Genomic DNA, 24,022 nt, shown 5'->3' with positions numbered 1-24,022 from the left:
TCGTACAGTAGACCCATAACTCATGATCATCCTTTCCTCTTCAACTCTTTACCTCATTCACTTCACTCGTTCTAACTTGGTATGGGATATTTGTAGGAGATATGTTCTCCTTTAACTACCACGCCACTATTCTTTAGGCACTCGTACTTTGTACATTTCCTCTTTGCTATCTTATCTCCTCCCACTTAATAATCGATCCTTGACTCTTCACATGAGGAACCATATTCTTAACTGAGTACCGCTTTATTCTTTAGGATACACCACCTGTGTCAATCCGTCCCTTGCTGCCTGAACTAATTCTATCCGTCCTGATCCTCCCCCATCTCGCTCCTATGGCGTCGACCTTCCTCCTACTAATTATCCTACTTTCCTTATTTATCCTTACCGCAGTCTTAATCTTTTACACCCACTAGAGATATCATCCATACCCGTAATTATGCCAAGCACGACTTCTGCTACTCTGCTATGTCCCTTCACTTTGATTCCCTTTGACTTCCCCCTTTTTCTGTCGATAGTCTCGATCGTTGAAGAATTCCTGCGCTGAGTTTTCCCTATCAAGGTCCTTCAAGCTTTCTCATTTACTGTTCCCTGGTTCGCTTGCCGGTTTCACGCTTGCATTCACATAAAGCTTAACATGCCCTTAGGCGTTTCCTCGTTATACTTTACATTACAGTCCCCGTTACGTGCTCATAACATAGGATAGCCTCACGAAGTAGGCATACTTAACCTGTTATCCTTTTTTGTCAGTCATATAGCATTTACCATACGGATTACCTGCACATGTGTTCGCATTAATCATAAAAGGGTGCTAACAATATACCTGGAGTAATATCAGGGGAAGACTCAGGATCCCGTCGTTCAGCTAACGCCTGGGTATGATGCTGGGATCCGCTTGGACTAGGCGTTCTTCGGTCTCTACCACTGCTTACTAGCCCCTGTGGCCCTGACTTTGGAGGGTGTGTCGATGATGAAGAGCTCGTTACCATTCCCGTAGTCCGAACCTCACTTTTACCACGTAGCGATGGACAATTTCGCTTTAAATGGCCTGGCCTAGCACAGACATAACAAACATCCGAGCCTCGGCGACACGGTCCCCAATGTAACCTGCGACACTGAATACATCGTGGTACTGGTGACCTCTCCTGACCCGAATCACCCTGAACCCGAGAACGAGAAACTCTGAGACTCTGGGATGACCTTGAATAAGCAGGTCCATCAAATCTGGGTCTGGGAAACTGTGGAGGCGTATCTCTAATCTCACAGTCAGACCCAAAGGAATTAACTCCCTTTCTCCAACCCCTGTCATAGTGACTCGCATTCTGCCGCTGAGTCTGAGCGGCTACCAATTGAGTCAGTAAAAGAATGGCCTGTCTCATCTCTTGGCCCGCGGTATCTTGTGAAGGAACAGGGGGTACTGGAGCTAAGATCCAGGCTTCCCTCTGATCCTTAAAAGGGGGCGAGGTATGGGAAAATCGAAGTGGGGCGTTATTCTGGGGTTCGCCCTCCTCCATATCCGTAGACGGCTCTCGATCATGCCCTTCTTCAACCACCGTCTTGCCCTTCTGGGCCGCCGTAGCTTTTCCCTTCATCGATTTTGCTGAAATGACAACGCACCGTTAGGGGAGAGATAGTCTTATAACACAGCTCTATCGCACGATCTATTAATAAGAATGATGGTCATGTTTTCTAAATGCCCGGTAGCCTCCTGTTTATAGACGTGGTGCACAACACACCGATAAACAAGACTCTACTAGACACGGCTCGTAGTCACTTCCTAGGACGAACTGCTCTGATACCACTTTTGTCACGACCCGGCTAGGGGCCGCGACGGGTACCCGGGACTAACCACCGAGCACCGCTCGTACTATCATTACCTAACCCATTTAACAATCATTCATCTATTACCGGTTAACTTTAAAAAGAGGATTTGTTTTTCATTACAAAAATATAACGCGTTGATACAAAAACATATTTCAATATATTTATACACATGCGTACTACCCATGTTGTGGAACCACACAACCCACACCGAGCATCTATGAGCCTCTATTGAGTGACATACAAATATATACACAAAAGGAACAACCAATTAGCACCTCCGAAAGATGGAGTGCTCTTCAGCTCGGCTAGTGACTCCTATCAGTCTGGGCCGCTTTCCCGTCTACCTGTGGGCATGAACACAGCATCCAAAGAAAAGGATGTCAGTACGAAAATTGTACTGAGTATGAGAGGCATACATCAAGAAATAAAGTAAGAATAAGAAAGTAAAGTAAAGTAAGAACAAGGAGATAATCGATAACTGCTTGCCTCTTAAGGCGGATCCATGCATGCATACTCATAAAGCATCATATAGTAAATTGCTGCGGGACGCGCAGCCCGATCCTTATGTCATCATATGTTAGTGCCGAGGAACGTACGGCCCGATACATAAATATAATAAGTTAGTGCCGAGGAACGTACGGCCCGATCCATAATCCATATATCCCGCGTCCGGGATGGAATCATGATATGCCAGCGGTACAGGTAGCTATGCGTCTATAGCGCCTCACCTTTCCCCCTTTCCCCTGAAAACATTTTCATATCTTATATATATATACATACATAATATACATGGCATGCTGGAGGGCCCAAGGAAAAGCTGTAAGTACATTGGAGTGACGTAAGGTCGAAAGCCTCCGATTGTGTTATGGAGTAATCATCGTCGCTTTGTCTCGCCTTGAAGGAGCAATTATTATAAGGCGAGACTATCAATGAAGAATAGAATTAAAAGAAAGCATAGAATAAAATCATGAATTTCATAAGGCATCCATTCATATACTTTGGAAGATTTAGAAATAAAGTCACCATCCATGAATAAATTGAGAAATCAGTAAATAGCTCGACGTTCTCATATAGTCCTTGAAATCATAAACTTGAAACTTTTAAACATAAGATTTGCTCTCATCATGTTCAGCATAATAATACTTTCACTTTTGACATCATCATTGTTATTGAAAACAATATCCGCGGTCGTTATCATAACGCTCACATAATCGCAACCTTTGGTTTGGAAAATAGGAGTACTTTGGAAAACAGTTATGAAATATCAAGAAGGAAATCGTGCTTCGGAATCTTAGATTATTTAAACTTTGATAGCAAGGAAAAGATGGGAGCATTTATGAAATCGTAAGCTAGGGATCATGCCTTTGAAAGAAAGGGAATAGCCTCACATACATTCGACGCTTACAATTCTTATTGCTTGCTCGTTCTCCCTTAATGCACTCGTATACCTTCAAGAGAATTCATGTCGTCGTTAGCTAAGTAATTACAAGAACGGACTACCATTTCTAAGGAAAATTGGGCAGCACTCCCTTCATTTCTAATACATTCCCCATGTTTCATTTCCACTCTCATACATTCGTAACGACACTCCCAATATTACTTTCAACAATCATCACTGATACACTTTGAGAAAAATCTACCATTTTCCTCCAATTTCTCCACATTCATGGTTATAGCGCGTTATCACGTTTTCTCGTATATAATACTTATTTCATGGTCTAGACGTTATTTATAACATATTCACAACCGTAGCTTATCAACATTCATGACTCCATTCAACTACTATTCAATTGTGCCACTATTTACCCATACAAGGCCCATTTTCTATGTTCTTATATATTTCAAGTATCTAAGCCTTCCAATACCTTGAACCATATGGTATAGTCATGAAACATACCTTGGATGATGGTGGAACAAGCCTTGAGCAACAATACTCTTTTTATACCAAAACCCTATTTCAACCCTTTTGAGATTTCTTGAAGAAGATGGCTTCCAATAGAGTCTCATGCACTTGCTTTCATGAATTAGATGTTGATGATCTTGGTTCCCCTTTGATCTCTTGAATTTTGTGGATGAATATTTGGAGAGCTTCTAGAGTGTTCTTGAATGGTGTAGATGCATAATGAAATAAAATGAAGCCTTGGTCCCCTTTATTAATTCAAAATCTGGTCTTTAATGAATTCCAGTCGGGGTGAACAGTGGTCGTAAACCACAGTTTACGAGCCGTAAACTGGTTTACGAGCCGTCCTCCCTGGTCGTATTTAAGCATGTCCAAAACAGAGAAGTTGGCTGAAGAATATTGCAGTTTACGATCGAGGTTTACGGTCCGTAAACCAGTTTACGGGCCGTATTCCAAGTCGTATTTAAGCATTTCACCACTTGACAGAAAGTTGAAACTTGAAAGGCTGGAGGACGATGGTGGTTTACGGTCCGTAAATCACTTTACGGGTCGTATACCACTTCACGACCACTGAGCTGAATAAAATTCCATAACCTTTTCATTTCCAAAAATACACAAATCATCACCCCTTGCATAGTAAAACACCCTACACTCATACCCTTGTCGATCTATTCCTTGTACATGTACGGGGACTTTTCCGAGGTGTAACACCAATGCTATCTCCAAAGGATCTCAAGAAGCTAAAGAGTGATCTAACTCTGCATTCGTGAGCTCGGGCTCCAGTAGCTTATTTCCCATCAACTGTTATAGACATCTTCCCATCTCTGGCGTGAATAACCTTATCAATAGTCGCTAAAAATCCCCTTTCCATGATGAGAGGGACATTCTTATCTGCCTCGTAATTAAGGATAATAAAATCAACCGACAAAATAAAAGGACCCAACTTCATGAGAACATCTTTAATTATACCATCGGGGTATGCAAGAAATCTATTAGCTAACTGCAAAGTAACTGTTTTTGGCCTTGGCTCACCTAACCCCAACGTTCGGAACATAAAGGTGGGAATTAGATTAATACTTACACCCAAATCACACAATGCCAGTTCAACCTCGATATAATCAATAGTGATAGAAATAGTGAAACTGCCCGGATCATTCAGCTTTAGTGGAATTGTTCTCCTCACTATAGAGTTGCACTCCTCTGTAAGTGCCATTGTCTTAAATTTTGTCCAGCGCCTCTTATTTACAACAACATCCTTTATGTACTTAGCATATTTCGAAAGTTTTTGCAAGAGCTCTACCAAAGGAAAGTTTATGTGTACCTGCTTCAATATGTCAAGAAATTTCTTATAGGCTGCGTGTACCTTCTATTTTTTAAAACACTGTGGGAACGGTAGAGGTGGCCTCATCACTACACTTTCGTACTTTTGCACGACTTTCTCGGGACTTTTTTCCGCTTAAATTCTTTGAGAAGGAATGAGTTCAGCTATTTTCTTTTTGTTCTTTGGTGGAAGTTCTTCATGTTCTGTGATTTTGGGATCGTACAGTTACCTACCTTTCCCACCTCGGTAGGCCAACACTCTCATTCATTGACATATCAATTAAGCAACAAATTATTTAAAGCATTAGATAATTAGAAATACAGCGAAACTCCATAATATATTCAATAAACTCAAGTGTTTATATGTTTACAACATTACGTGATTACAGACTTGATACAATTTCCCATGACCTGGTCTAGACTAGTACAAGAGTGATTAAGTAATTCTAGATTCCCACAATGCTCTAAGACCCAACCGCCATCCCGAGATGAAGTGGGAGGAGACCTTCCAGATAGGCACCGCGTATTTCCACATATGCTTCGATCCATCACCTGAAAAATCTACACCCCAAAAAGGGTGTAGCAAGTGCAACATCAGCACAAACCACGCGTACTGAGTAAGTATCATAGGTTGACAATGGTTAGTAAAACATATCAGTAAAATAATTCACAAATAAAAATGATAACAACCCAATCAAGTCATACGTCTATCTACCACACACGGTACATCAATACCTTTAAGCATTAATTTCACTCTAATAATCACCAGCCAATCTCACAACGATCTCGGAATTCCTATATCATTAAATCTTTTGTCTTAGCCTAGTGGTCAACTCATTATTAGGACACCCGTTACCCTACATCACATAGAGGCTAAACATATAACTAACTTTCCGGGCGATCCATGGGATACCTCAACAAGTTAAAACAATAAATTCGGATCCAAACACCCGTCATCGCCTAAGTAAAGCATCTAATCCCTAAGGGTGCCAAGTATGAATATATCACGCCAGAATCCAACATCACAATACAACACCAAAACATCTCAAAATCAAGCCATAATGAAATGCAATGCAATAGTGTATAAATGCAATGCAAATGAGGTGTACACATGTACTCCAGACGGAAATATCGACGTCTCGGTAGCACAACCCAGCATGACTCGCGAAATCTAAGTGCCACCCGTCCTGAATCTTTGTCCAACAAATAGACGGGACCCCAGATCTTTGCCCATGGGGGGTTCTCATTGGCACCACTCTGGGGGACTCACGGAGTCCATGCACTAACAATGATTCCGGAAATATCATTGGAATCGGCCATGCAACATTGATGCTGGAATTGATCATCGGCCATCGGCCATCTCACAATCACTCAAATAAAAGCGTTTTATCAGAATATCAGTTTCACTCAATCAACGATACCGAATCATCACTAGGTATCGGTCATGCATCATGAATGGATAGAATGTGTGCAATGCGTGTATCAACATCAACAATCAAGCTCAATATCACAAGTACCAATAATGGGGTACGCCAAAAATGTATCAATCAGTTTCACACAATCAATGATTCCGAAATTGATCATCGAACATCGACCATCTAACACTCACTCAAGTAAAGAGTTTTTATCAAGATATTAGTTTCACTCAAACAACGATACCGGATCATCACCGGGTATCGACCATGAAACCCATAAAACCCCTCTTTGATTCTAGTCATTACAAGGTTGAAATCATGTTTAAAAGATCATAATGGATAGATATAAGGTTAAGACACTTGCCCTATGAAGAAAATAGCTCTCTAGACCTTCAAGTCCCCTCTAAGAGTGCTTACATGAGTTTTAGAAGTTATGCGAAATGTCTAAGGGTTGTAGAAAGTTTTAAAAATCAGAAAACTACCCGTTGGCTGCTATGGCGGTCAACAGGCCGCCATAGTGCCACCGCTATGGTTGTCAGCCCTACCGCCATGGCACTCACCAGACACCAGAAAATTCTAGTGTCTTCCAAACATGAAATTAACCCTCAGAACCATCCCGAAACCTCCCAGACACAAACCAAATATGCAGATATATATAAAAATGTGTTATGAATACACTCATTGCCTCAGAATTCCGACCAGAGGTCTCGTTGACCGATTCAACCCCTGATACATCAAAACTAACTTTCAAACCCAGGTCCCAAAATGCATCCAAGTGCATTGGGAGCCGAAATGAATATGCACACAAGTTCTAAATGACAATTCGGACGTCTCGGAATTAACAAATTTATGAAAAAGGTCTGTATACTCCAAAGTCAACTTTTAGTCAACTCATTTTCGCTTAAAGCCTAATTTTTCTAGAAAACATTCTAAAGCCCACAACGATGCCTAGGAAGTCATGCCAACTATCTCCTCAAATCAAAATAGTTCTAACGTGACTCGAGAATGGGTCAATGAGGGCAAAAATGAAATAATCGCGATCACGATAAGGTGTGTCGTTACACTTCCACCGAATTTCTAGCTATCTAAGCTTTGGGCTTCTGATAATTGTTTAGCTTGTAGAAGTCATGCTTTCTATATTGTAGATTGAAATTGTTTCTAAAATAATTTCCCTAATTTCCACCATCACGATTGTGTTGCCCCACATAATTGACTGATTCTGGATTTAAAGGACAATTAATATAAGCATGAGGCCCACCACAACTCTCGTATGCTACTTGCTGAATATGCTGAACTGGTTGGACCTGCTGAAGATGAGGATTCGCCTTCGTAAGAACATTACAAATTGTCCCAATATTGGCTCGAATAGATGCAACATCATCTACTTGAAAAATCCTAGTGACTTTCTGTGGAATCCCTAAGTGACTCGGTTCTTGATACTCATGAGCATATTCAGTCATTAACTCAAGGAGAGCCTTCATCTCTTCATAGGTTTTGTTCGAGGTCTATCCCTGAGCTAAAGCATTGAACAAGACTCTCGATTCATGCCTTAGCCCTTCTATGAAATAGTTCCCAATGATCTCTTTTGGTTGCATGTGATGTGGACAATCTCGGAAATAACCCTTATACCTTTCCCATGCCTGTGGTAGAGATTTAGAGTCTTTCTGAGCGAAGGTAGAAATTTTTCCTCTCAGTTCCTTTGTTTTCTTGGGTGAGAAGAATTTATCAAGGAATTTTCCCGATAATATCTCCCACGAAGTAATAGACCCAACAGTAAGATCCGTCAACCAATCCCTTGCTTCACCAATCAATAAAAGTAGAAACAAGTGCCTAGCTTCACATAATCATCGAGTCTTTGACATACTTTGATACGTACATACGATTCCAAAAGCTCTATTCGATTTGATCCACAACGACATCCGAAAGGTACTTGACATGATTATGGCTTTGATTTTCCAAAAATGGCTTATGAAATGCTTATAGAACGTTATGTACTTCAAACGCTCGTAACTTTCTCATACTAAGTCGGATTGACCCGAAACTCATTTCTGAGCCTTCAGAGGTCGGTAAGTATACTTATCCATTGAGTCTTGATTTATGTGCATATGGTTTCTCACTACTCTGCTCGTGCATACTACTATTATATCGTTCGCCGGGTCCCGGGCCGGTTTTGTCGTCGTGCGCACTATGTTATATTCGGCAGTATGATGTGTTACGGTTCGCCGAGCCACTTATTAAAGGGCCGGGTACCGTCTATATTTGGCGTTATGATGTGTTATAGCGTATGATGTGTTATGATGTTATGATGTGTGTCGGGGTTGTACAGAGATTTGAAACCTTCTGGTGTATGATGTGTTGTGGTGCTAGCGTCGGAGTGGCGACCACGTTCCTGAGCCATATGCATGACTTTTATTTACATTATTTATGTTTTCAGAACAGGCTTTGACACACTGACTCTGTATTCATTTTCCATACTTCTTATTTCAGTTACAATTTGGATTACTGTATTTCATGCTTTACATACTGTCACGACCCGACTAGGGGCCGTGACGAGTACCCGATACTTGTACCGAGCACCCCTTATCTATCATATTACCCTTATCTCTTAGCAAACCGTATAGACAGTGCCATTTTTTTTTCGAACATTAATGAACATTAATATTAGCAGCGTCATTATGAACATAGACTAGTAAACTTCGTTATCACTTTATACAACAACCATGCCCAACACCATATATCTAACTGTACCTGACTGACTGCACATATCTGTCTACGAGCCTCTAGACATAGTACACTTATACATAGAAAAGGGCTGAGTAGTATCGTGCCCAAGATTATATATACACAAAATAGTACCACTGAGATAAGGCTCCGGAACGACTGGAGCGCTGTAGAGTACTGCTGGCAGAGCTGCTAAGGATCAAGTCCACCTGTCTGCTGACCTGGGCGGCATGAAACGCAACGTCCACAAGAAGGGACGTCAGTACGAATAGTGTACCGAGTATGTAAGGCATAGAAAGTAATACAAGCAGTAACATAGAGTACGATTTATAATATCATGGAGTCACAGGGCATATAACGAGGCGAGAAAGTAACCTGTGCATAGGAAGGCCCCTTTTCAGGCCGGCGGTCATGTAGGTTTGTCCTTTCGTCTTTGAAACGTTTCTTTTCATAGGCATAGGAGTCAACATTTTTATATTTATTATTCTCGTGTGCAGAAAACAGTACATTTCAATAACGGTATCTTTCATTCACATTTACAGACGCCGAATACATCGGCTCTCCCAACCCCTCCCCAACGGTGACCCAACACATTACATTACATATGTATCATACATCATATATATATGTATACAGTCGCCGCGTACGGCTCTTCCCATGTCCCGCGTCCGGGCATCCCGCGTCCAGGATGGAATCCAGCTGAATCAGGTGGTGATATAACAGTGGCCCTCCCCTTTTCCCCATACACACATACATATACATTTCTTATATACAATTTACTTTATCTTATTTATATATACATATCCATACACATATACCCGTTTTATATACATCTATCATATAATCACACGAGAGAGCCAAGGAAAATCACGTATTCATTGGAGTGACATAAGGTCGGCGATCTCCGATTACATTACGGAATGCTAGTGATAGCTTTGTCTCACCTTGAAGGAACAAGTAATTTTAAGGCGAGACTATCAACGGAGAATAGTATTACAGTAACCGTAGAATGAAATCGCGGGCATCATAGATGATAGTCATAGGCTTTGGAGTCTTAGAAAATAAAGTTAGAGCTAGGGAATATAATTACGATTCAAAAATAGTTTATCAATTTCATATTCACATTGAATCCGTAGCTTAAAAATCTTAGTCGTAGAATCGTTCCGGTCGTACTTATCATAAGCATATTCTTTTGTCTAACATCGTAGTTATCATTACCATCATAGAAGTATTCTCGTTAGAGTAGTTATAGTACTTAGCATTTAGTAACGAAATCGGGATCAAAGGTCCCCTTTGAATTCACCTTAAGTAAGTCAACCAAGACTATAGGGGAATCCGAGAGTAACGGGCCCACCTCGGGCCGGATGAGGTAGCGTATACGATTTACGTATGTTACGCGTTATAGCGTTACTTGTGAGGGTCTTAGGGTAATCGGGTCCCATTTATACAAGTTCTAAGGGTGTAGGAGTTTTTTCCAACAATTGGCACACTTTTTAGTTCAATTCTATTGAACAAAAGGTAGAAAACTTTAGGTGTGGATTCCGAGGAACCGAGTTGTCCCCGAGGCTCGTGCCCGACTTATTAGAACCAAGACATGCCATAGAAAGAAGGGTGAAACCTTACATACCTCTTTCCGCTCCTTTTGCTATCCCAAATTCACGTCACAATCTCGTCGGAATCTGCGAATTGGTCATTTTTACCAAAACTCTCATTAGAAGACTTAGAGTTAAAATCTTAAGGAAGCACTTTGCTACCGAAATTTCGGCAGCATTTCCTCTGTAAATATACCATCCTCGACATTCAATTTGGTCAAAATCTCATCAAACACAACCCGGGAATTCAAACCCGGCCAAACTATCAACATAATTCAACAACTATACTAGCGATTCACACATTTCATTCAATACACATGATCTCAATTTACCACTTTCTTCAAAATCTTCCGACTTCAATAAACATAATAATTCATATCTCAACCACATCATACTAACCACATTATTTTTCATGCATGCCAGAACCTTACATTCAATTTACATGACTTCTATAACAAGTCTCCACCTACTACAACTTCACAAGATTATCATGCATTCATTAGCCACATAGAATCCGCAACATAACCATAACCAAAACACTACATAAAATTGACTCATTCTCTTCCATATTAACCCACAACCCACGGCCAACATGCATGTACACTACGATTTCTCCAAACTCATTCAACTTCCATTTCCTACATATCATTCACAACCAAATACTAGACAACATGATTGAAATATGATTCCTACACATATATATATATATGCTACCTCACGACCAACATGCTATATTTATTTCCTTCATGAATTCCATTCATTTTAACATACTACAACACATATACACCATGTATAACACATAAAACAAGATTAGAATTTACCTTTCTTCTTCAACTTCTCACGTGCCTAGCTCTTGGCAACTTGTATGATTTTGAACCTTTCTTGTTCCAACAACAACTCCACCTTGTTGTGCACCCTCTACTTGGTAGAAAATAATTTTTGACAGAATTTTTGGAATTTTTCTTGGTAATTTCCTCTATGGCCGAATGGCCTAGGGTTTTTGCTCTTCCTTTCTATTGTTCTTGGCTTCTTCAAAATTCTAGAGCTTAATGTGATAATTATGAAGTTGCCATCCTTTTTTAATTCATGGATTTTTCCCCACATGGGCTTGGTCCAAGAGGTGGCCGTTTGGGCCTAGAAATTTTCCAAAATTTTACTTTCAAGCCCACTTATATTTAGCTAGTTTATGTAATTCATGAAGCATTTTTCCAACTTCCAAATTTTCCCTTCGTCTTTCTCCATATTTCCACGAGTCATATTGCGAGTTTCCCCTTTTTGCCCTTTACCTTTCCTAATACTCCCACTTCAAAATTTTTATAAACAACTTGTACACCAAATAAGATCAAAATTATAATCTTGCTCTTAATCTCCCGCAATTACCTTAAATTATCCGAATGCGAAAAATGCGGGATATAACATCCTCCCCCCCTTTAGAACATTCGTCCTCGAATGTTAAACTAGCCTCATAGTGTATTGTACACTTCGGGGAGGTCTCCTCTGTAGATGCCTCATGTCACTTAGCACATCCATCTTAGGAGCTTAGGTTGCCTTTTGCGATCTTTATGGATGTAATCCCTCCTTCGTGGCGTCCGTCGCGTCTATCCCCTCACTAGACATGTTCCCATACATCACCACACCGGGGATTTCTTGCCTTAATTAGTGTGGACTCAATATCGGTCTCACCCTGTGATATCTGTACCTTTTTCCTTCATCCTCAAAACTTTCTGTTGCCATGGCTTCCCCTTTTCCGTTAGTTTAGCCCGTCTCGGCCTACATGACTCGTACGGGGTTTCTAACCACTTTCCACACCCCAATTTACTTTGGGCTGCCTACTTTTACACTCGTCTCTTGTTTCCACATTTACGAAATTTTCAGCATATTTCCCAGGGGGTCACCCATCATGGAATTACTCCCACCTGAGCACGCTTAACCTTGAAACTTTAATGCATTTCAGTGTCTCGGTGTTAGTATTTTTTTACCTCCGCTTCCCCGTACTACCTAAATCACATAATGTGGGGCAAGTTGGGGTCTCGGCAATGTTTGAACACGCTCATAGCACATATTTCTCTTTTAATGACTATTTTAGCCTTCGTGGTCACTACTATTCACCCTTTTTCTTGTGTGCACGGCTACCCTTATCCTAAATTTTCCCGAATTTCTTATATGTTCCGTAACACACGGGACGGTGCAAGATAAAGTAAAGTCCAGCTCAATTTAACATCCATATATTATAGAAAAGATGCCGGAAGTGTACCTGTGGCCGCGTCGGCGGAAGGTTCAGGGTCCTGTCGTCCTGTCAGTGCATATAAGCGGTGCGGAGGACCGGCTGAACTAGGTGCCCCTCCTCTACCTCGGCCGCGGCCCGCTGGAGCCTGGGAAGTCTGTCCACGAGGGCGCACGGTCGACGATGAACCGATTGCTGATCCGGCTGGCTGAGTTCGGCCTCCTTCATCCTTTAGTGGGCAGTCACGTACAAAATGGTCAGTTCGACCACAGGCAAAACAACCACCGGTGTCTAGGTAGCACTGCCCAGAGTGGGGCCTGCCACACCGAGCACATCGTGGTGGGGGCAGCCCCGTCCTGCTAAAATCAGCTCTGTGCTAGGATCCTGAAGCTCTAGTACCCTGATCTGGTCCCGAATAGGCGGAGCGGTCAAATCTTCTATCTGGAAATCGAGGTGGTGCACTGGCCACTGATTGGCCTGAATACCTAGACTGCTCTTGTGCCTGCCCCCCTCTATACTCGCTTCTAGCCCCAGAAGATCTGCCCCTTTTTCTGGGACCCCTATCTGAATAACGCTCCTCTCTCCGTGACTGGTACTGTTCTTCCAGATTTTGAGCGTGGGCCTGGATGCGGGTAATAGTCATCCCGTCCTGGAGTGAAGCCGTCAAACATTCCTTAACCAAATGTGGCCCTATCCCACTCACGAATCGGTGCACATGATCTCCCCTATCAGCTATCATGGCTGGGGCATACCTAGCTAATGAGTTAAAACGGAGGCTGTACTCTCGAACGCTCATATTTCCTTGTCTAAGGTTCAAGAACATATCGGCTCGAGCCCGTCGAACCTCTGACGGTAGGAAATGTCGCAGGAACGCCTCAGTGAACTCCTGCCAAACCGGAGAAGGTGCATTTGCTCCCCTCGAAGATATCCAGCTGCTGTACCACAGAACTGCCACATCCCGTAGCCTGTATGAAGCCAACTCTACGGACTCCGTATCCGAAGCATGTATGATCCTCAGGGTCCTCAGCGTCTCATCTATGAAACTCTGCGGGTCTTCCTCTGGTTTCGATCCATAAAACTCTGGCGGCTTTAGGGTAATAAAGTCACGGGCCCTTGCACTTACCGCCCTGTCTCCCAGGTCTACATCTTGCCGCTGAGCTTGTGCGGCAACGAGCTGGGTCAATAACTGGATGGCCTCTGCCATCTGCTGGCCCGGAGCTGCTGGCGGTGGGACTGGAGGTGCGGGGGATGGAGCTGGAACTCTTTCCTGCTCTGCTGGTGCAGGGGGAGCAGGAAAAGTCTGAGGGGAAGCTTCATTATGAGATTCTTCTACTTCTAGCTCCCGCTCGACTCTGCTGCCCGCCACCCTCTTGGCTTTCTCGGCCGTCGTAGCCTTTCTCTTCGGCGGCATTACTGAAACCATAGCATAGGATTAGGAAAGGAATGTGGAAGCCTGGTAGCATAGCTCTATCGCACGATCTCAGAATACAAGGAAGGTCATATTTCCTAAATGCCCTGTAGCCTCCTGTTTATAAGTGTGGCGCGCTACACACCCATAAGCAAGACTCTACTGGACACGGCTCGTAGACAAACCCTAGGACCGAACTGCTCTGATACCACTTCTGTCACGACCCGACTAGGGGCCGTGACGAGTACCCGATACTTGTACCGAGCACCCCTTATCTATCATATTACCCTTATCTCTTAGCAAGCCGTATAGACAGTGCCATTTTTTTTCGAACATTAATGAACATTAATATTAGCAGCGTCATTATGAACATAGACTAGTAAACTTCGTTATCACTTTATACAACAACCATGCCCAACACCATATATCTAACTGTACCTGACTGACTGCACATATCTGTCTACGAGCCTCTAGACATAGTACACTTATACATAGAAAAGGGCTAAGTACTATCGTGCCCAAGATTATATATACGCAAAATAGTACCACTGAGATAAGGCTCCGGAACGACTGGAGCGCTGTAGAGTACTGCTGGCAGAGCTGCTAAGGATCAAGTCCACCTGTCTGCTGACCTTGGCGGCATGAAACGCAGCGTCCACAAGAAGGGACGTCAGTACGAATAGTGTACCGAGTATGTAAGGCATAGAAAGTAATACAAGCAGTAACATAGAGTACGATTTATAATATCATGGAGTCACAGGGCATATAACGAGGCGAGAAAGTAACCTGTGCATAGGAAGGCCCCTTTTCAGGCCGGCGGTCATGTAGGTTTGTCCTTTCGTCTTTGAAACGTTTCTTTCATGGGCATAGGAGTCAACATTTTTATATTTATTATTCGTGTGCAGAAAATAGTACATTTCAATAACGGTATCTTTCATTCACATTTACAGACGCCGAATACATCGGCTCTCCCAACCCCCTCCCCAACGGTGACCCAACACATTACATTACATATGTATCATACATCATATATATATGTATACAGTCGCCGCGTACGGCTCTTCCCATGTCCCGCGTCCGGGCATCCCGTGTCCAGGATGGAATCCAGCTGAATCAGGTGGTGATATAACAGTGGCCCTTCCCTTTTCCCCATACACACATACATATACATTTCTTATATACAATTTACTTTATCTTATATATATATACATATCCATACACATATACCCGTTTTATATACATCTATCATATAATCACACGAGAGAGCCAAGGAAAATCACGTATTCATCGGAGTGACATAAGGTCGGCAATCTCCGATTACATTACGGAATGCTAGTGATAGCTTTGTCCCACCTTGAAGGAACAAGTAATTTTAAGGCGAGACTATCAACGGAGAATAGTATTACAGTAACCGTAGAATGAAATCGCGGGCATCATAGATGATAGTCATAGGCTTTGGAGTCTTAGAAAATAAAGTTAGAGCTAGGGAATATAATTACGATTCAAAAATAGTTTATCAATTTCATATTCACATTGAATCCTTAGCTTAAAAATCTTAGTCGTAGAATCGTTCCGGTCGTACTTATCATAGGCATATTCTTTTGTCTAACATCGTAGTTATCATTACCATCATAGAAGTATTCTCGTTAGAGTAGTTATAGTACTTAGCATTTAGTAACGAAATCGGGATCAAAGGTCCCCTTTGAATTCACCTTAAGTAAGTCAACCAAGACTATAGGGGAATCCGAGAGTAACGGGCCCACCTCGGGCCGGATGAGGTAGCGTATACGATTTACGTATGTTACGCGTTATAGCGTTACTTGTGAGGGTCTTAGGGTAATCTGGTCCCATTTATACAAGTTCTAAGGGTGTAGGAGGTTTTTCCAACAATTGGCACACTTTTTAGTTCAATTCTATTGAACAAAAGGTAGAAAACTTTAGGTGTGGATTCCGAGGAACCGAGTTGTCCCCGAGGCTCGTGCCCGACTTATTAGAACCAAGACATGCCATAGAAAGAAGGGTGAAACCTTACATACCTCTTTCCGCTCCTTTTACTATCCCAAATTCACGTCACAATCTCGTCGGAATCTGCGAATTGGTCATTTTTACCAAAACTCTCATTAGAAGACTTAGAGTTAAAATCTTAAGGAAGCACTTTGCTATCGAAATTTCGGCAGCATTTCCTCTGTAAATATACCATCCTCGACATTAAATTAGGTCAAAATCTCATCAAACACAACCCGGGAATTCAAACCCGGCCAAACTATCAACATAATTCAACAACTATACTAGCGATTCACACATTTCATTCAATACACATGATCTCAATTTACCACTTTCTTCAAAATCTTCCGACTTCAATAAACATAATAATTCATATCTCAACCACATCATACTAACCACATTATTTTTCATGCATGCCAGAACCTTACATTCAATTTACATGACTTCTATAACAAGTCTCCACCTACTACAACTTCACAAGATTATCATGCATTCATTAGCCACATAGAATCCGCAACATAACCATTACCAAAACACTACATAAAATTGACTCATTCTCTTCCATATTAACCCACAACCCACAGCCAACATGCATGTACACTATGATTTCTCCAAACTCATTCAACTTCCATTTCCTACATATCATTCACAACCAAATACTAGACAACATGATTGAAATATGATTCCTACACATACATATATATATGCCACCTCACGGCCAACATGCTATATTTATTTCCTTCATGAATTCCATTCATTTTAACATACTACAACACATATACACCATGTATAACACATAAAACAAGATTAGAATTTACCTTTCTTCTTCAACTTCTCACGTGCCTAGCTCTTGGCAACTTGTATGATTTTGAACCTTTCTAGTTCCAACAACAACTCCACCTTGTTGTGCACCCTCTACTTGGTAGAAAATAATTTTTGAGGGAATTTTTGGAATTTTTCATGGTAATTTCCTCTATGGCCGAATGGCCTAGGGTTTTTGCTCTTCCTTTCTATTGTTCTTGGCTTCTTGAAAATTCTAGAGCTTAATGTGATAATTATGAAGTTGCCATCCTTTTTTAATTCATGGATTTTTCCCCACATGGGCTTGGTCCAAGAGGTGGCCGGTTGGGCCTAGAAAATTTCCAAAATTTTACTTTCAAGCCCACTTATATTTAGCTAGTTTATGTAATTCATGAAGCATTTTTCCAACTTCCAAATTTGCCCTTCGTCTTTCTCCATATTTCCACGAGTCATATTGCGAGTTTCCCCTTTTTGCCCTTGACCTTTCCTAATACTCCCACTTCAAAATTTTTATAAACAACTTGTACACCAAATAAGATCAAAATTATAATCTTGCTCTTAATCTCCCGCAATTACCTTAAATTATCCGAATGCGAAAAATGCGGGATATAACACATACTCAGTACATATTCCGTACTGACCCCCTTTCTTCGGGGGCTGCGTTTCATGCCCGCAGGTACAGACATTCGTTCTGGTGACCCGCCAGTTTAGTATACCTATTCTGCTGCTTTGGAGTGCTCCTTTTTTTTCTGGAGCCCAAATTCTGGTATAGACTTTTCCATTGTATATATGTATGTATATATATATATATATTCAGGGGTACGGCGGGGCCCTGTCCCGTCATATGGTTTTGCTGTCTGTTTTAGAGGCCTGTAGATATAGATGTGGGTTGTGGATAGTTTATGTTCTGTCATGTGTGTGTGATCTGTGTCTTAAGCGGTTCTGTTTGCCGTGATAGCCTTAACGGCTGATATGTATATGTATGTGTATGTATCTGTGAGATGGCATGTTTTGTGACAGCCTCGCCGGCTTTCTTATGACTCATTCGATGATATGCAACTGCTTAAGACAATATCTGAATTTGTATCTGTGTAAGCTATTTGTATGTCGATTCTGTTAAATAAATGTGAACGGGTGTCCAACTCGGGCACTAGTTACGTGTCACGACCCAACCCCGTAGGCCGTGACTAGTGCCCGAGTTGGACACTCATATCCCCACTTGGGAAGCTGAAGAAGAGATGAAAGAGAAGTATCCCCACTTGTTTCCTATGCCCACAGGTAATCTAAATTCCTTAATTGGTTATATTAATTGGTGAATGAATTAATAAGACTGGTTTAACATTCGAGGACGAATGTTCTAAAGGGGGGGGGGGGGGTGGGGGGAGGATGTTATACCCCGTATTTTGCACATTCAGATATTTCAAGATAATTGCGACAAGTTCAGGACAAGGCTATAATTTTTATCTTGTTTAGTACATAAGTTATTCATGAAAATATTGATGGGGAAAATATTGAGGAAGGCTAAGGGAAAATTTGGAAATTTGGAAAATAGTTTTTCATGAATTACAAAAAAAAATTTGGTCTTGAAATAAATGGGCTTGGAAAAAACAAAAAAAAAAAGAAAGAAGCCCAAGTGTGGCCGGCCAAAGGATGGGCCAAGGCCCACTTGGGAATTTAATCCAAGTAAATAAAAGGGATGACCACTATCAATTGTCATCTTTATTCAAGAACATTCAAGAAAGAAAAACCTTGAGAGCAAACCAAGGGCCATTCGGCCAAGACAAAAGAAAAGAAAAAAAAAATTGAAGCCTTCAATTTTTATCCAAAAAAATTATTTCTTCTAGTATTCCTACTAATTCAAAGGTCCTCTTCAACGTGGTATAATTGTTGGAGCAAGAAAACTACTCTTTGTTGCAAGTCCAAAATTCTAGTCAAGAGGGAAATTAAGGAAAAAGGTAAGAATTAATCTTCTTTTATATGTTATGGAAGGTTTATGTATGTTGTAGTATGTAGAAATGAATGAAAATCATGGAAATAATGTGTGTTGTGTGTGGCCGTGTGGGACTGTGTGTAGTATGGTGACCGTGTGGGTGTTGTATGGTGGAGAAGAGATGAATTAATTTTACCTAGTATGTTAGTTGTGTTGTTGTGGACTTTATGATGTAAATGAAAGTTTAATGGTTCAAGTTGACATTGTAATTGGTTGTGGGTTGTTGTAGGAATTAGTGTGATTCTAATATGGTTTTATGTAGTTATGAGAATGAAGTTGCTAAAGTGTGAATTGTAGTTGTAGTTTATGAATTTGAAAGAAGGAAATGTGTTGTTGTGGCTTTTGTTGCATTTGTATAGTTTCGTGTGGAATGGAGTTTGGCTGGATTGTTTTGGATGTTGTGCGGGTTACTAATGTTAGAATATGTTTCAAATTAATTGTTGGTATTGTTGAGATAATTGTTGGTATGGTTGTTGATAAATTTGGCTGCGTTAAATTCTCGGAGTTGTTGTATTTACAGGGGAGATGCTGCCGAAATTTCTGTAGACAAGTGCTAGTTAGAATTGAATTTCTAAGTACTTGTAGCTAACGTTTGGTATTTAATAACGTTATTGTAGATCTTGGGGAGCCCGAGACTTGAGTTGGGATTAGCTTAGGGAGCGATCGAGGTATGTAAAGCCTAACCCTTTCTTCTTTGGCATGATCCTTACGAAACAAGTATATGATGTATATGTATGACTTTAGAAAAATTCTTATTCTTAGAGCCACTAGGATGGCTAACGTTCTTGATTTCCATAAGCTGTTTCGTATGGTTTTAATGCGTGTTTATAATGTTTGAAGTTCGGCCAATATGTTTCCGAATGGCATTTGAGAAATGAACGATATGACTAAAGTTTGATTTTTTTAAATGCTAGCACGTTCGATTATTCCATCGAGTCTTTGACATACTTTGATACGTACATATGATTCCAAAAGCTCTATTTGATTTGATCCATAACGACATCCGAAAGGAACTTGACATGATTATGGCTTTGATTTTCCAAAAATGGCTTCTGAAACGCTTATAGAACGTTCTGTACTTCAAACGCTCGTAACTTTCTCGTACTAAGTCGGATTGACCCGAAACTCGTTTCTGAGCCTTCAGAGGTCGGTAAGTATACTTATCCATCGAGTCTTGATCTATGTGCATATGGTTTCTCACTACTCTGCTCGTGCATACTACTATTATATCGTTCGCCGGATCCCGGGCCGGTTTTGTCGTCGTGCGCACTATGTTATATTCGGCATTATGATGTGTTACGGTTCGCCGAGCCACTTATCAAAGGGCCGGGTACCGCCTATATTTGGCATTATGATGTGTTATGGCGTATGATGTGTTATGATGTTATGATGTGTGTCGCGGTTGTACGGAGATTTGAAACCTTCTGGTGTATGATGTGTTGTGGCGCCAGCGTCGGAGTGGCGACCACGTTCCTGAGCCATATGCATGACTTTTATTTGCATTATTTATGTTTTCAGAACAGGCTTTGACAGACTGACTCTGTATTCAATTTCCATACTTCTTATTTCAGTTATGATTTGGATTATTGTATTTCATGCTTTACATACTCAGTACATATTCCGTACTGACCCCCTTTCTTCGGGGGCTGCGTTTCATGCCCGCAGGTACAGACGTTCGTTCTGGTGACCCGCCAGTTTAGTATACCTATTCTGCTGCTTTGGAGTGCTCCTTTTGTTTTTGGAGCCCACATTCTGGTATAGTCTTTTCCATTGTATATATGTATGTATGTATATATATATATATATATATATATATATATATATATATATATAGATTCAGGGGTACGGTGGGGCCCTGTCCCGTCATATGGTTTTGCTGTCTGTTTTAGAGGCCTGTAGATATAGATGTGGGTTGTGGATAGTTTCTGTTCTGTCATGTGTGTGATCTGTGTCTTAAGCGGTTCCGTTTGCCGTGATAGCCTTAACGGCTGATATGTATATGTATGTGTATGTATCTGTGAGATGGCATGTTTTGTGACAGCCTCGCCGGCTTTCTTATGACTCATTCGATGATATGCAACTGCTTAAGACAATATCTGAATTTGTATCTGTGTAAGCTATTTGTATGTCGATTCTGTTAAATAAATGTGAACGGGTGTCCAACTCGGGCACTAGTTACGTGTCACGACCCAACCCCGTAGGCCGTGACTAGTGCCCGAGTTGGACACTCATATCCCCTGTTAACTATAATCTTTTATAACCAGCATATTATGAACTTATTTGTATAAAAAGGCAGGACGTTATTTTAAAGCTGTCACAATTCTGTATGTCGTAGGCACTTGTCTCCTGAGGAGTTACGATCTTCAACAACAACATATATATATCTACGCAAGCCGACAAGGCTGCCACTACACACAACATCCCAAACATATATATATATATGCAAGCCGACAAGGCTGCCATTACGAATGGGTACGCCCCAAACATAAGTCGTATTCATACAACGCAACAACAACTATATACAGACCCACACAAATGTCCACAGACCTCTAAGAGTACTGACAGTATCATATGACCGGACAGGGCCTCGCCGTACCCCGAATAAACACACACATATGCAACAAAAGGGAGTTATACCATAAGCTAGGCTCCGGAACAAAGGAGCACTCCAAAGTAGCTGAATAGATATCCTAGGCTAGCGGATCTCCGAAACGAGCGTCTGTACCTGCGGGCATTAATGCTGCCTCCCGAAGAAAGGGGGTCAGTACGAAATATGTACTGAGCATGTAAAGCATGAAATATAGTAATAGACTCATACTGAGACAAGGTGTGTAGGACCCAATGCAACAAACAAAAATTCATAAAACTTACCTTTGAACATAATTCATCTGTATCGTTCTCATATCAATATCAATATAGAGTTTTGTAATCAAAGATGAATAATCATTCTGTATATAACATATATAACGTGTCCCGACCCTTTAGTGAGGTACTCGGTGAATAATGAACATATGCCCTCCTGGCCGCCATCCCCATATCATCATGTCATCATATCATCATATCATCATATATATATAACGTGTCCCGGCCCTATAGTGAGGGACTCGGTGAATAATGTAATAAATATGCGCACGAAAACGTGTCCTGGCCCGGGACTCAGTGAACGATATAGCGGTAAGCACGAGCAGAATAATAAGCAACCACATACATGCAAATCATCTTTAGAGACACAATAGATAAGTAACTAACCAGCTCTCAAGTGTCAGGATTATAATCATATTCAGTTCTTTTTTTAAATCTCATTACAAACTATAGCAAGGAACGTTTCAGATTTCATGTACATGTATCAATTTAACGTGGTGTAGCTTTTGAAAGCCAAGTATGCCTCTAATTATGCAATTCTTTAAGAGTAGGAACTTATATACATCATTTATTAGTCAATCATATAGTAGGCTCGTGACAATAACATTAAGTAATGAATATAATCATAAGTTATGCTTGGAACTAGAGAGTAGAATTTACCCCAAGGTTTATATCATTTCTTACTTACGTCTAGGACGTGCCAAAAGAAAGAAGGGATAGGCTTTACATACCTTTAGCGTTTAGTCGTATTATAACTTGTACTTGCTGCCCAATGGTACTTATCCTATATCAACATATCAAGAGCTACGATTAGTCTACGAGGGAATTCAATATGTATTTTAACGTTAACAATCCCTTTCTAACATTTAGACGACGTTTCGTTCGTATTCAAAACAACTAGTACTACAAACTAATATTACTACTCATACTTTCAAGTATCAATCCGAACTTGGTTAAACATGACTTAAGGAAACTTTGGACAGTCCGTACATCATTCAAAACAGTCGCCTATTCACGGCCAAACAGCACGCACAACATTACCATTTTCAATTCGCAGTTTTCCAACTTCAACTACAACGACAACAACACGTTTACAACATTACTTATACGATTATTGGAACTGTTTTAGCATCATATTTATTCTTACAACAGCCCACAAACCATTTCAATTTCAACTTGAATCATTAAGCTTCACTTTCACTATACGTTCATAACAACAATCAACATTCAATTCATTCCCAATACATGTACAAGAAGATTAAGCATCATTTCACCTAGGTCTATAGCACACGACCCTCTTCAACTTCAAGAAAACCAGTCCAATACCAACATGCACAATCATAAACATTCAATTCACCATAAAACACATGAGAAGGGATCAATTCTTACCTTGTAACTAAACCCTTCAATCGGCTAGCCCTTCACTTTCACTTCTTGAATTTTAACACTTGTTCTTGCTATTCCAATGAATGCTACACGTTAATACACACCTTCAAGGGAGTTGAATTGCTTGAGAAACTGATTTTTGGATCAATTTGGAGAAGGTTATTCTCGGCCAGCTTGTAGCCGAGAGCCTCTCTCTCTATCTCTAATTTTTTTTTTTTGCTTTGTAAATGTGGAAATGAGCTAGTTAGTGATGAATGAATCAGAATTTGTGTTATATATATGCATTACATGATTGGGACATGTGTCCCACTCAAATTTTGGGTCAATGATCATTGACCACTTCCATCCTCTTACACGACCACTATGGCTTATTTTATGGACTGATTTGGTTTTTTAATCCCACTTAATAATCTAATCATGGTTAATTTAATCCCAATTTTCCATTAATGCTTCTATACCAAACGAAATTTATAGGTAACTTGTGACTTGTAACGAAACCGGAAGTTAAAGTCTCTACTTCGTATCTTAAAATAGTCTTGTCTTTAACTTGTCGCGTTTAGTTTAAAACGTCCCAATGT

The 24,022-nt window shown here is 40.8% G+C and overlaps 1 protein-coding gene across 1 annotated transcript; it reads right to left on the bottom strand.

Moving 5' to 3' along the window:
• Positions 1–4,508: 4,508 nt before the first annotated feature.
• On the bottom strand, positions 4,509–4,934 carry LOC132639560 (uncharacterized). Its single transcript, XM_060355999.1, has one exon. It carries the CDS (start codon positions 4,932–4,934, stop codon positions 4,509–4,511), a length of 426 nt encoding a protein of 141 aa, XP_060211982.1.
• Between the last annotated feature and the right edge of the window lie 19,088 nt (positions 4,935–24,022).

Source organism: Lycium barbarum, chromosome 5, assembly GCF_019175385.1.
Source record: "Lycium barbarum isolate Lr01 chromosome 5, ASM1917538v2, whole genome shotgun sequence".
Lineage (NCBI taxonomy): Eukaryota > Viridiplantae > Streptophyta > Magnoliopsida > Solanales > Solanaceae > Lycium > Lycium barbarum.
The sequence above is the reverse complement of the archived record's forward strand: the minus strand, read 5'-3'. Positions and strand labels throughout refer to the sequence as shown.

What these genes read in the sequence shown, in the direction of transcription:
- LOC132639560 (XM_060355999.1), bottom strand. Translation starts at nt 4,934, where the DNA reads ATGGCACTTACAGAGGAGTGCAACTCTATAGTGAGGAGAACAATTCCA.